Here is a 14,551-nt window from a genome sequence, read left to right as displayed (position 1 = left end):
TGGTTGTCATTCAGAGTTATCCAGGGCAGTGCCGGGTTGGTCACCTAGTATATATATATATATATATATATATATATATATATATATATATATATATATATATATATATATATATATATATATATACATAGTTTTATGTACTCTCTCTCTCTCTCTCTCTCTCTCTCTCTCTCTCTCTCTCTCTCTCTCTCTCTCTCTCTCTCTCTCTCTCTCTATATATATATATATATATATATATATATATATATATATATATATATATATATATATATACATATATATTATAACCTAAATGTAATATACGCTGAAACATTATACTATGGCTGGGAAGATGTTCTATCACATCTCTACGAAAATACATCAGAATTCGACATACTTCACTCCATATAAGCAGGAATGGACTCATATCCTTCTTTGAGGCCTCACCTCCAACCAGTGTATGTGAATGTGAGTGTCTGTACGTTAGTTCCTTAATTTGCTCTTCATTGCGAATTCAAGAGTATCCAAAAAGTGAAGAGGTCAATATCTCTATTGTAAATACATGTACATCTTTAAAAAATGCCTAGTAGATTCTACACGTACATACCCACAAATATTCTCTCTTCCTCACACACACACAAACGCGCACGCAAACACACACACATATATTATATTATATATATATATATATATATATATATATATATATATATATATATATATATATATATATATATATATATATACATATATATATGTAAACTTTGTAACATCAGACCTAATTCTTGATAAAACAGAGAGGGCAAGTTTTGGGAACGGAAATGCCTTACATTTCTTTCTTGTCGCACACCTTAAAAGGTAAACCATTTTGTTCCTTCTCTCCTTACATCTGTTCTAACCTCTCTTTCTCTCTCTCTCTCCCCGTTTTCCATCAAACAGCTTCATGCACTTCAGAGAGACTGCAATGTCCTGTCCCCTTTTGTTTCCTCACAGATCACCTGAGAGAGACCAGGGGGGAATAGCATCCGGGCCGAAGGGAAGTCCTGCCTGTGAGTCGTCCTAGAATCCGTCCTTAGGATGTCCTGACCAATGAGACACTTGATCTACTTGGGGCCCTCTTTTAGAGTCCTTCACAGGTGACTTGATGACAAGTGATTGCCACACAGACACACATATGTATATTATGTATATATATATATATATATATATATATATATATATATATATATATATATATATATATATATATATATATATATATATATATATATCAGACACCACAGGGAAGAAGTGAAAAGCAGTTGTAAATCCTGAGTGGTGTCGGCTTTATTGCTACGCCACCTTCCAAGGAATTGTATAAAGTGATAGAAATTCAACTAACATATGCTAGCAAGCCAGTCCATACAAAGGTACATATGGCTGGAAACCAATTATTTGCACCTGACAGGTGTTTTGTAGGAGGAGACGTACCCATTGAATAGCAGGCTAAGCACCTAGCAGGAGGCCATTTTCCCTTTTCTCATCTCTCAGCGAACTTCCATCTAGTTGAAACTTCTTGCATATTTCTCTGGAGATTAATGGAACAAGATTACACATGCCTTGATTGATATTCATGTTCATAGAGAAGCTTTCCTTTATAAAACTAGATGCAATGATGTTTCCTGCACGTGCATTTTATTAGAATAAACAATAATTTTTGCTTCTGTCCAGTTGATTGTATGATTGTTTTTACTAACATGTACAAATGTTCCACTGTTCACTTGTGCATTTCTTTTAATTTTTTTTATGCTGCTCTACTCTATTTTCCAATGCTTTTCCAATTTGACTAACATAAAAGTTATCAAAAGACTTAGTGGTATACACATCCTTTAGTATTGTTGGGCTAATTATTTATAAGTACATGTTTCATTAGTTTATTGTTCTTAAATAGTACATTAACCACAAAATTTCTTTGAATTTTTATTACATGGCAGCACAAGAAGGTTTTTTTTTTGTGTTATAAGTTTGTTTTTTGTTTTAAAATGTCTATTATGCTGTTCTCTATTATGCTGTTCTTAAGGCCACATCTATTCAGAGGTAGGCTACATGTACGAAATGCTCTTAAAAACTTGGATGTGAAAACAGATTTCTTAATTCTGTGAATATAGGGAGAAATATTGGTGGCTTTTTTGTTAGTATTTACTGTATTGCTAGCATATATATTGTGAATTTCTACAACTTTGTATCAGTCCACTCTTAGAAGATGGCTTAGCCATAGAAGCTATACCAGTCAGGATTTACTACCGTTTTCATTTTCTTCTCTGTCGTGTTTGATATATATGGGCATATAAATACATACTTACATATATATATATATATATATATATATATATATATATATATATATATATATATATATATATATATATATATATATATATATATATATATATATATATATATTTAAATAAGTCTAATCCTTCAGGCCCAGCCTTAGGAGAGCTGTTAATCAGCTCAGTGGTCTGGTAAAACTAAGGTATACTTAACTTTTATATATGTATATATATAAACATTAAGCTATGAATGTCGTTTAATATCCAATTCGCGCTACTTCGGAAATATCACCGTAGGGTACTTATAAGTGGTAAATGGTACCAAACCATTAAATTTTATCACTTATAATTACCCTACGGTGATATTCCAGAAGTAGCGCGAATTGGATATTAAACGACATTCGTAGCTTAATGTTTATTTAAATATATATATATAAATCAACTTATATATGTGTATTTGTATATATATACTCATATATATCAAACACGACAGAGAAGAAATGAAAACGGTAGCAAATCCTAACTGGTATAGCTTCTATGGCTAAGCCATCTCCAGTGGACTGATACAAAGTTGTAGAAATTCGCGATATATATGCTAGCAATATAGTAAGTACTAACAAAAAAGCCACCGATATTTCTTCTTGTATTAATAGAATTAAGAAATCAGTTTTCACATCCAAGTGTTTAAGAGCATTGCAGATATGTACCTTTGAATAGATGTGGCCTTAAGAACAGCAAAATAGACATTTTAAAACAAAAAAGAATCCTATAAACGGCATTTGTAGCTTAATGTTTGTAAATAAAATATCACGGTGATGTGATAGACATTCATGTACAGTATGTACATATATATGTATGTATATATATATATATATATATATATATATATATATATATATATATATATATATATATATATATATATATATATATATATAAATAACGAACACATGAGCACGTGTTTCACAGAAATAATTTCTCACTCACATCAGGGAACATTTGTGTAGGTCAACTGGTATCGCTCTGGCCTGTCACTCGAGAGACCGGGGTTTGTTCCCGATGTGAGTCAGAATATTATATATATATAACCACGATGCACTCTTAACTTCTCGATTTGTGGTTGTTACGTTTACATATTTGTCTGGCAAAAGTGACCATATATATATATATATATATATATATATATATATATATATATATATATATATATATATATGTGTGTCTGTGTGTGTGTGTGTGTGTGTGTGTGTGTGCGTGTATATGTGTGTGTGCATGAATTTATGTATTTTGGAAACATGAAAATTTTATACGATAGAAATGGAGCATGTGTTAGAATTTGCATGTGCTAGAGTGACTGGTTAGTTGTTAAAGTGGGTCTGAGATAATTGTCCTATGTCACCATGGCTGTTTAATATCTCGATAGATGGAGTGAATAGATGTAAGTCAGGGAAAGAGTATCAGATGTAAGTGCAAAGTTGTGGAATAAGAAAAGGGGTCATGGAGGGAGCATGGAATAGCCAATGTTTGCAGATGATACAGTACTGACTGGGAAATGTGACCATTCAAATTTGGTTTTGGAGGAAAATGTTCAGCTTCATGTGATCATGATTAAGACTATGGTGGTGAAGAGAAGCCAGGTAGATGGAATAATGAATGATAATTAAGATGGTGGGATAACGGAAGTAGTTGACTGACTGAGTTCTTTGTAGTGAATGTAACAAATGATGGCAGCATAAGAGAAGGGGTTAATCACATTCACGTGAAAGCAAGGCAGGTACCCTGATCGCCGGATGAATAGGCAGGACACTTCGAACATCTATGAAGTATACGCCAGAAGGCATGAAGGAACGGTCAAGCCAAGTCTCCTTTTTTGGAAGTGAAGTTTGGATGTTCTGTAGAAATGGAAGAGAAATAGCATAACAAAACCTGAATTTGTGAGAAATATGGAGATATACAGAAGAACTTTTAAAAAGATTAGCTCACATGAGAGTGTTGAGAGTTTGGTCATGTGGAAAGAATGAAGGATGATAGGTTAGTGTCAAGAGATGGTTCAGCTCTGTGGAAATCATGAAGGATGATATTTTGGTGAGAAATTCGTATAATTCAGAAGTATTAGGAGTAAAGAGGAGAGGAGGATCTAGAAAGTGTTGGTTAGATGATGCAAAAGAGGCACAGGGACGCTTGAGCATTCATATAGCGAATGTTACAATGTCTAGGGATGTTGGATGCGCTGCTGATGAGCCTTTCATGTAAGTACATGAAGGAACTGTTGTGAAATTGTTCTGCGTACAGAAGGCTTCTTCCAAGATTCAGCAAGGAAAGTGTGAATGTGGCAGTGATCATTATATATATATATATATATATATATATATATATATATATATATATATATATATATATATATATATATATATATATATATATATATATATATATATATATATATATATATATATATATATATATATATATGCATCTGTGTGGGCGTGTGCGGTTGGGTATATGTGAAGCAACAGTCAGTCATTTTGATTCAGCAGGCGATGGATGAAAGCGAAATTAACTGTTTTGTTTGTTTATGGATCAGCCCCCGTCAAGGAAAACAGGTGAAAAATTTAGTCTAAAAATACTTTAATGAACCTCTAACTCCCGTTTTGCCTCATAATATGGGATACATTCTCTTCTGAACACCTAGAATGTGAATGAATGAAAAGCTTTCCTTTCATGGTAGGCATCAAATCAGATATAGGAGGAATCAAGTTCTCATCCGCATCCACTTTAGTGCAGTGATGAATCACTTAGACTCGACCCTTCCTAATGCAGGTTTGGAATCACCATAAAAGGAATCTCTTCGTTCAATTCCCATTTGGATGTAATATAAGGCATTCCTCTCCAAATATACTAGGAAAATAAACGTCAAGAATTCACTGTCTGCTGCAGTGGCAAAAACTTCGTTCATGATGAATGTGATTTAGATTTCATATTTATTATGTGTGTGTGTGTGTGTGTGTGTGCGCGAGTAGCTCTTAAAGACATTGTGTTTTCTTGTTTTCCTGCTGCAAATTAATCTGCATATCTCTTTCCTTACAGATTAACAATGGGTGACTGGAAGAAAACGTTCATAGAGGCAGAGCAAGAGAGAGGAGGAGAGGCGGGACTACAGAATGCAGAACCAGTGAGAATACAGATCATCCATTACGTCACAGTCTGTCTCTTCTTCACTGGAACCATTCTTATGATATCAGCGCTATGTGGTTTTCTTACTCTGGTCAGTCAGTGGAGTTATATATTATTAATGAAACTATTTCACATTGTGATCATCAATGATCATTTTATTTGATCATTTTGTAATCATAAAATAGCAAGTAGGGCCTTGGTTCTAAAGCAAATTTGAATTAAAAAGCATAAAATCAGTGTGAATATGGTACGTTCATCTTCAAGGACCTTAACTACTGGAACCACTGTTTATAACACTAAAACTTGTCGATAAATCAGCGGCAGCTTCGTTGAGTAAAACGTAGCTTAGAGAGTAGATACCTCTCTGCAACAATTCCGAGCTATAGTACTGAGCCCAACTGCACATATTTTATCCATAGATTACCTCCCGGGACAGGGTATACATAGCCTTTGCTGTTAAAATTTGATAAACTACTCTGTGCCAAATAATTATTATTTCTTAAAATTCATCCGGAAAGATTAGGAAACAAGAATACTTATGATGAATTCAGACGCATATCAAACGCTTCGACTGATTCTAAAATAAACCATATAAAAGTCACTTAAGAAAGAGAAAAAGCAATTTTCACATAATAAAATTCAAACGAACACAGCGAACCTAGTTTGCTTTGCATCTGCTTGACTGCTGCATTCCTGAGACCAGAAAGGACCTTTGCCACATTATTCGATTATTGCTTTGAACTTTCTTACACATATAGGCCTACATATCCGTGCAGGTGGATATACGAGTATAAGTAAAGTCTTAGGTACAATGGTACTTTGGTTCCATCTTCTTTTATGACTTGTGTGGCTTTGTTGGCAGCGCCCTTGCCTTTCAACTGAAAGACCTGGGTTCAATCCTGATGCGAGTCAGAAATTTATTTCTGTTCCACAGACGATTGTGTATTGATTATTTCTATCATATTCACTCAGATGAGATAAATCGAATGAAGTGATGTCAATTGGGTCAATGCTGAGTCGGGAAGTTGGGACAAAGTTAAGTATACCTTAGTTTAACCAGACCACTGATCTGATTAACAGCTCTAATAGATAGGGCTGGCCCGAACGATTAGATTTATTTTACGTGGCTAAGAACCAATTGGTTACCTAGCAACGGGACCTACAGCTTATTGTGGAATCCGAACCACATTATAGCGAGAAATGAATTTCTATCACCAGAAATAGATTCCTCTTATTCTTCATTGGCCGGTCGGAGATTCGAACTCGCGGCCAGCAGAGTGCTAGCTGAGAACGGAACCCACTCGCCCAACGAGGAACTAGGAAGTTGGGACAACAAGCTGGTATGCGAGGCAATTAGCCTGCCCAGGTAAAGCCTTAGGTACAATGGTACTTAGGTTCCAATTTTATGACTTGTGTGGCTTTGATGGCTGCGTCCTTGCTTTTCAACCTGGGTTCAATCCTGATGTGAGTCAGAAATTTATTTCTGTTTCACAGGTGATTGTGTGTTGATTATATATATATATATATATATATATATATATATATATATATATATATATATATATATATATATTTATATATTATATATATATATATAAATATATATATATATATATATATATATATATATATATATATATATATATATATATATATATATATATATATTATATATATATATAGATAGATAGATAGATAGATAGATAGATAATAAGTTAAGTATACCTTAGTTTTACCAGACCACTGAGCTGATTTGCTCTCCTAGAGAGGGCTGGCCCGAAGGATTAGACTTATTTTACGTGGCTAAGAACCAATTGGTTAATTAGCAACGGGAGCTACAGCTTATTGTGGAATCCGAACCACATTATAGCGAGAAATGAATGTCTATCACCGGAAATAAAATCCTCTAACTCTTCATAAGCCGGCCGGAGACTCGAATAGATAGATATAGATATAGGGTATATAGATATATAGGGAAAAATGGAGAACAACCAGCATAACACTTTTAGTTTACTGGCCAAATTCTTGATGTGTTATCAAGTCTCATTATCGCAGACGTAAAATGATACAAAGTAAATTATACAAATAAAAAATACACAGTAAAAATAATGTACAGTATACATGAAATTTGCTCACGTTAAAATCATAAGAAAACATTGAAATATTAGAAAACAGAAATGTTGAACACGAGAACATGAAAAAAAGAAAGATTTGTATCAAACTCTGATCGAGCTAAAAACTAAGGGACTTACTCCAGTTTGGGAGAGGGAGGGCGTCGACATTCGCTGTGTAAGAGGTCTGACTGTTTAGTGAAAAAAAGCTGCTTAATAGTTAATGATTGCAAATCAAAATCATTAATGAATCCAGTATCCAATATTAAAGCCAATAATTGATCCAAAATTAAAATCGATATTAAAATTATTATCTTGAGAATGAAGCCTTACAGTTCTCGCAGTGATCTCGTATATTGGTGAATTCTTTGGTCGTCAATAATAACTCAAATTATCAAATAGCAAATACTTAGCAGCTATGCTACAGCCATTCTCATATAATAGGTATTCTTTACTCAATTCCGGTATTTTTGTGCAATCACGCTACTATATTCTGCATCATTTTACGAAATATATCGTTCAGATTTTATTTCATTTTTATATTTCATATATTAATTAGTTTGAGAAAACTTTTTATAACATGAACGTTAGAATCAATTATAGCAGAGTATAAAACTGCAAGAAAATTCCTTGTTTAATGCAGGTTTTTAAGTATTTCGTCCGAATCATAATGAAATATTTCATTATGTTTAGATATGAACGGGCCTTCCAACCATGTTATCAGAGAATTATTATCTGTGTAAAGAGCTTTCTGTTAAAAGAATGTTATTTTACGCAAATAGAGCATAAGTGGGTGGAGTTTGGCTTATCTGGTGTTATTAGATTCTCATCTGTTTAAAGAAAGAATGTTATTTTAAGCTGGCAAACTGGATATAATTATCAAAATTATTTTATGATTTATAACTTCCTCACTTAAATACATTTCTCTTGACCGAAGGGTCACGAAAAGCATTGAGTGTGAGGTTCGGTTGGCATGCCTGGAACGCCGAACGTTGAGGAGACTACCAGTGTTGATGCACGATAGCTTATAAACCTTACATATTCATAAAAAACGTCAAATTGACATAGAATATTTGTATAAATATGAAGGAGAAGTCAGATATATCAAATAAGGAAACTGGGAATACAGCTTTTTTTTTTTTACAAAATGAATGGTTTAATGCGAGTCACATAGGCCTCGAATGAATGGTGAATGGTAACGACATAATATGTGGACGGAGGTATCGGTGCTTTTGGGGTCACAATAGGCATCAGAATGCGAAGAGCATCCATGAACTGAAACTGGCTAGATTTGCTGGATATGTTTTCCTTCAGTTATGTGCGAAAGGATCTATTAACTTATTAACTATTTATATTGGTTTTATTGGTTAATTTCTTTTTTCTGCCAAATGAATATTTTTTAATGTCACATTTCAACTCGACTTCTTACACACTATCAGTATCATCTACTAACTATTCTTGATGCAAATTATATATATATATATATATATATATATATATATATATATATATATATATATATATATATATATATATATATATATATATATATATATATATATATATATATATATATATATATATATATGGAAAAACCACATTATTTTTGTTTTTCTGTTTCACCTGACCAGGAAGAGTAAAAACGTTTTTCTCTCAAGGCATGAATAATTTAGTCCTCAAGCATACAGGCTCAGAATTAGGCTAAGTGGACAATTTCATGAGGCCAGCCAGCACTGTAATGATCAATCATAAATTTACATAACAACTGTAAAAGAATACATTATTGATTACAAAAAACTAATAGCACACTAATCCTTATTAGCACAATATTAGGATACCTAGCTTTTTACAGATCACGCAAGGATCAATAGGCCTAGCCAAACATTTATAGGATGATATTCAGCATCTTTCTATATTTTGATTATGATAAAAGCAAAATGTAGTAAATAGTAATAAATACTTTCGTCTTTTAACGCTGTATACGCAAAAAATAGGCCTACAAATTGTGTGCGCTAAAATAAAACCCTCTTCAGACGGAAAATATGTTGTAGGCCGATTCACAAGAAAAAATGTAATACCACGATTCTTGAAAAAAAAATCGAAAGAGTGGTAATAATTCTAATTCCCTTTAAATGTAACTAGCAGATACTCGCCATCGCTCGCATTTGTTAGTTCCCATACCCATACCCATATCTGTTCCATACCCATATCTGCCCCATACCCATATCTGCCCCATACCCATATCTATACCCATATCCGTACCATACCCATACCCATATCTGTACCCATACCCATACCCGTACCAATTTCCATACCCATATCGATACCCATACCATGCCCAATTTATCTTTGATCTATTGAAAAGTTAATAGCATCTCGATGGGGTCCCATACCACTATGGCAAATGAGATGTACAAGAACAAATGCATATCTTCATCTCCTTGCTGTCGTCGTATTTTGATCTCTGGAGGTGATGAAACCTTTCTGAGCAATACATTAAAGGCCTACATTCCAATACATACAGTTGTGCTCAATCGAACATGAATGCGGCAGCCAGCTTCCACATTCTGATAGAAAATGGTTACAATACCAGTGTTGTTACAAAAAAGACTTTTTTTTAAATGACAGGTTTCAACGACGCCAGTCTCTGCCCAATGTACCCAGATGATCCACGCATGCCTCCATTCTTTTTTCTTAATTCCACAAAGCTCCTTCTTTGCCGCATCTATATGGGCTAGTAAAAACACATAAAGATAATATCCCTGAGACCAATAATTAGTTCTGTTGGCACCGTAACTTATAAACTTTCAAATTATCTAACAAAATTATGTCACCATTGCTAGGAACTATTTCTGGTACCCATCTTATTAATTCTTTAGATTTGACTTAAAAATCAGTGGTATTACAATCAATCCCGATTCGCGGTTAATAAGTTTTGATGTCTGTTCCTTATTCACTAAAGTTCCCATTAACTAATATTTTAAGATGAATTCCATAAACTGATCATACCAGGTCATAGAATTCAAAGATTTGGATGTAAATAACATATTGTCTCAACTAAATGATCAAGTTCCTTCTATTAAATTTTGCACTTGAGTTAGAGAAAGATGTCTGTTTACCTTTTTCGGACATTTATATTAAAATGGAGCCTTTTAATTGTAAATTTAGTATTTATAGGAAAAAGACAACTAATTTGATATATGTACACTATTGTTTAGGACATCATATAAATATCAAAATGTCAGTTTTTTCATCAATGTTTCTTCGAGTTTTGTGAATAGTCAGTCCTGAGTTTTTAGATCAAGAATTCAAAAACATCAGAAAAATAGGTAGGGATCTCTGCTATCCAGCCCATATTTCGGATATTTGTTACAATAGAGCTATTAAGGCCTTTCATGGAAAATCGGAAAGAGAAAAAGAAGTGTCCTCAAACACCCTTTGTATGCCACATGTTATTGGATTTAAAACTGTAAAATCTTTTTTAAAATAGTTTAACACAAATGTATCCTTCACATATATAATAATATAAAAAAACATGCTTGTAGAAAATAGCCCCCGAAAAGATAGCAATATTATATACAAAATTCCATGTATGGATTGTGATTTATTTTACTTAGGTGTGACCAGTAAAGAAATGAACACCAGAATAAAACAACACAAATACTCAGTAAGAACAGGTCGGACTAATAATGCTCTATTTTTACATTTAAGTGAAAAGTCCCACAGAATACGCTGGACACAAAGCCAAATGTTGTCACGTTGTCACGAAACTATTTCCAGGAACTTGTTAGAATCTGTTTTGATTCAGTTGACTTGGCAGAGTAATTTTTATGTAAGTCAAGGATTATTTTCTTTTGACCCTGTAATAAAACACCATTGTATGTTCAAGAAGGAACTGAAAGATAGAATAAATCGTAGCTGTAACTTTTTCGTATAATCATCAAGTTTTTAATCTCTCGTAATTTAAAATCAGACACACACACATATATATATATATATATATATATATATATATATATATATATATATATATATATATATATATATACATGCATGTATGTATAAATTTCTGACTCACCTCAGGATCAAACCCAGATCTTTCAGTTGAGAGGCAAGGGCGATTACCAGTTGAACCACACAAGTCATGAGAAAGTTGGAACCTAAGTACCTCTGTACCTAAGGCTTTTACCCGGGCAGGCTTGCTGCCTAGCACACCAGCGAGTTTGACCCAACTAGCCAACCCAGCAGGGACTGAACTGGTACCATTTCATTCGAATTATCCCTTCTGGGTGAAAACGATAGAGGTAATCAACACATAAACACGTGTTAAACAGAAATAAATTTCTGACTCACTGGAACTGAAACCAGGTCTTTCAATTGCAAGGCAAAGGTGCTACCAACTGAACCACACAAGCCATAAAAGAAGGGATAGTTCGAAGTAAATGCCATCAGTTGGGTCACTTCTGAATTCTTTCATGATCTGTGTAGTTCATTTGGTAGCTTCCATGCCATTTAATTGAAAGACCTGGGTTCAAGCCCAATGTTATTCAGAAATTTATTTCAGTTCCAAATGTAATTGTGCATTGGTTACTTCTCAATAAATATATCTATACATACATACATACATACATATATTATATATATATATATATATATATATATATATATATATATATATATTTATTTTTTTTAATGAGTATATGTGTACATGTGTATGTGGCTGCGACACAAGATGTATCACGGTGGTCAGCGATCTCGCAGGCGGAAGGTACAGTACGTGCGGCCTGGCCATAGACAAATTCAGTATCCTGGGCGTGATCAAAAGTCACCTTTGGATACAGCAGTGTCAGTGAAACGTGTGGCGGGCAGAAGTGTCCATCACTGTTCTGTACCGAAGCTTCTAGAAGCTTTGTCTAGTTGGGTTGGGTATAGTTATAGCTGTGTCAAAGGAAGTGTGTGTTAGTTTGTGTACTGTGAAAAGTGGCTAAGTCCGAAGGGCTCTTGTGAAAAGGTTACACATTTGCTTTTAAGGAACTGAGCCAGAAAGACTTGCTGGATCACTCTGGGACCGGGATTCCCTTTTGCTGAAAGGGTAAGTTTTTAATATAGACAATGATTAACTTTCAATGGTTATTTCTTTGTGATTCTTTTAACTTTTTTGATGCAGTGTTGATGTGAATTGGGTAAGTTCTGGTTTTAGTGGGAGATGGATCTTTTCCCTACAGATGTTTTGGTGCGAACCATAATCACTCTATATTGTCACTAAAATGAACTAGTGACAATATAGACTTGAAAAGTTATTTGGGGAGAAACATGGAAATAATGTGGTACTGCTGGGTGACTTGGTGGGAGATGGGAATTAATCCCCACACGCTATGTTTTCTTGCAACACTATAATTTTCGCTTTTGGGGGAATGGCTTAGTGGGTTTTACTATTTATCATACATATTTTTCATTTTACTTGATATGTTGTTAGACTTGCATAATAAACTTTATTTTTGTAAACTAGGTTTGATTTGCACACACGTTAGAAATAGGAACAGAGCTTTATGAAAGAGAGAGAGAGAGAGAGAGAGAGAGAGAGAGAGAGAGAGAGAGAGAGAGAGAGAGAGAGAGAGATGAAACACTCACGAGAAAAAGAGAAGCCAGATTTGCCTGAGAGAGAGAGAAGGGGGGGGGGCGTCCTCAAGGCCACAGCTACCTGTGCCCCCTTCCTATGTAAGTGTCTCCCATACATTTTTAAGGCGGGGCGGTGATGACAGGCAGTGGCAGCGGGAAAGACAGTAAATGACTGTGTTGTGAATTCACACCGAAGAGAGAGGTATGAATGTTGGTAGGAGTTAGGAGGTTAGGTACATGCACGCATAATAGGCTTGGGGGGGGGTTAGTATTTGGTGTGGTTGGTACTTCATTGGTACTTCATTTCTTAGGGGAAATGCTTTGAGTTTGCATTTTTATCACGAACGCAACGGGGCATGGTGACTGAGAAATCAGTTTTTCTCAGTGGGTGCCTTGATGAAGGAGCGGTTATCGAGAGTCGGTCATTTTACTGCGGCTTACGACATAATAACATGCTTTTGTGGTTTTAATTGAAATGCAGTTATTATATCGAATTGGCGGTAGCTGAGATTTGGTGGAAGGGGAAAAGTGAAATTTTTCGTTGGGGATTTTCCATTTCAGTTGGTTTAAGGTTTTATTTTCTCTCTTCTCTCTTTCGTTTTTCTCTTATTGAATTATTGTGGGGATGAAATATGTTATTTTTATGTACATATGTGAAATGGGTTGTACTGTGTGGGAAGGGGATGTAAATGTAATGTTATATGTGCTGACGTTATTCAGGGTTTTCTTTTCTTTTTTTTTTCCTTATCAAGTTATTCTCGGTTGTGCTGTGTGTGGGATGTAATGGGTGGTTTTTCTACTCAGTGAATCACCTCGTCTCTGTTGCGCGGTCAGCGTATATTGCATGGAGACAAAGCAGGGGTGATATGGGGGGGGTGAATTTTCCTTCTGGGATTCTACTTCTCTCGTGGGTTTCGTAAGTTAACCTTGAAAATCAGATGCCTTCGTGCTCAGCTGTTCGAGCGTGTTAGTGGAGCGCATATAAGAGGGTGTTTACTTCCTTAGAGTACATGATTTTAAGATCACGCAGAATTTTATTGGGGGGAGCCAGAGTTATTTATCATTCAGTTATGAATAAGGATAAGAAAGTTGGCGATATGGCAAGCGGGGAAATAGAAGATAAGACTGATTCATAGGGTTACGACTTTCACTTCGCCATTCCAACCCTTTGTGGGTTTGGTGAATGGGGCTTTGGGACAACCTGTCGAGATTTTTATTGAAAGTGTTGAGAATCATTTGACTACGAAGAAAATCACAGATGGTGGTGAGGCGTTTAAAGAAGCTAAGGCGTTTCTTGTTTTGGATGTGGGAGAAGTTGGGAAATGTGGTTGGAGTTTCAAATTCAAGAAATGTCGG

The 14,551-nt window shown here is 34.6% G+C and overlaps 1 protein-coding gene across 1 annotated transcript in view; it reads left to right on the top strand.

Annotated features, from left to right (window-relative positions):
- The first annotated feature begins 881 nt into the window (after positions 1–881).
- Positions 882–14,551, top strand: part of LOC136828304 (uncharacterized) — a 112,482-nt gene continuing 98,812 nt past the window's right edge. Inside the window, exons 1-2 of the mRNA XM_067086178.1 lie at positions 882–1,115; positions 5,379–5,556. Of these exons, the coding sequence (XP_066942279.1) occupies positions 1,069–1,115; positions 5,379–5,556 (225 nt within the window). The 5' untranslated portion in view covers positions 882–1,068. The remainder of the gene's footprint in view (positions 1,116–5,378; positions 5,557–14,551) is intronic.

The sequence above is a fragment of the Macrobrachium rosenbergii genome, chromosome 3 (assembly GCF_040412425.1).
Source record: "Macrobrachium rosenbergii isolate ZJJX-2024 chromosome 3, ASM4041242v1, whole genome shotgun sequence".
Classification (NCBI taxonomy): Eukaryota; Metazoa; Arthropoda; class Malacostraca; order Decapoda; family Palaemonidae; genus Macrobrachium; species Macrobrachium rosenbergii.
The sequence above is the reverse complement of the archived record's forward strand: the minus strand, read 5'-3'. Positions and strand labels throughout refer to the sequence as shown.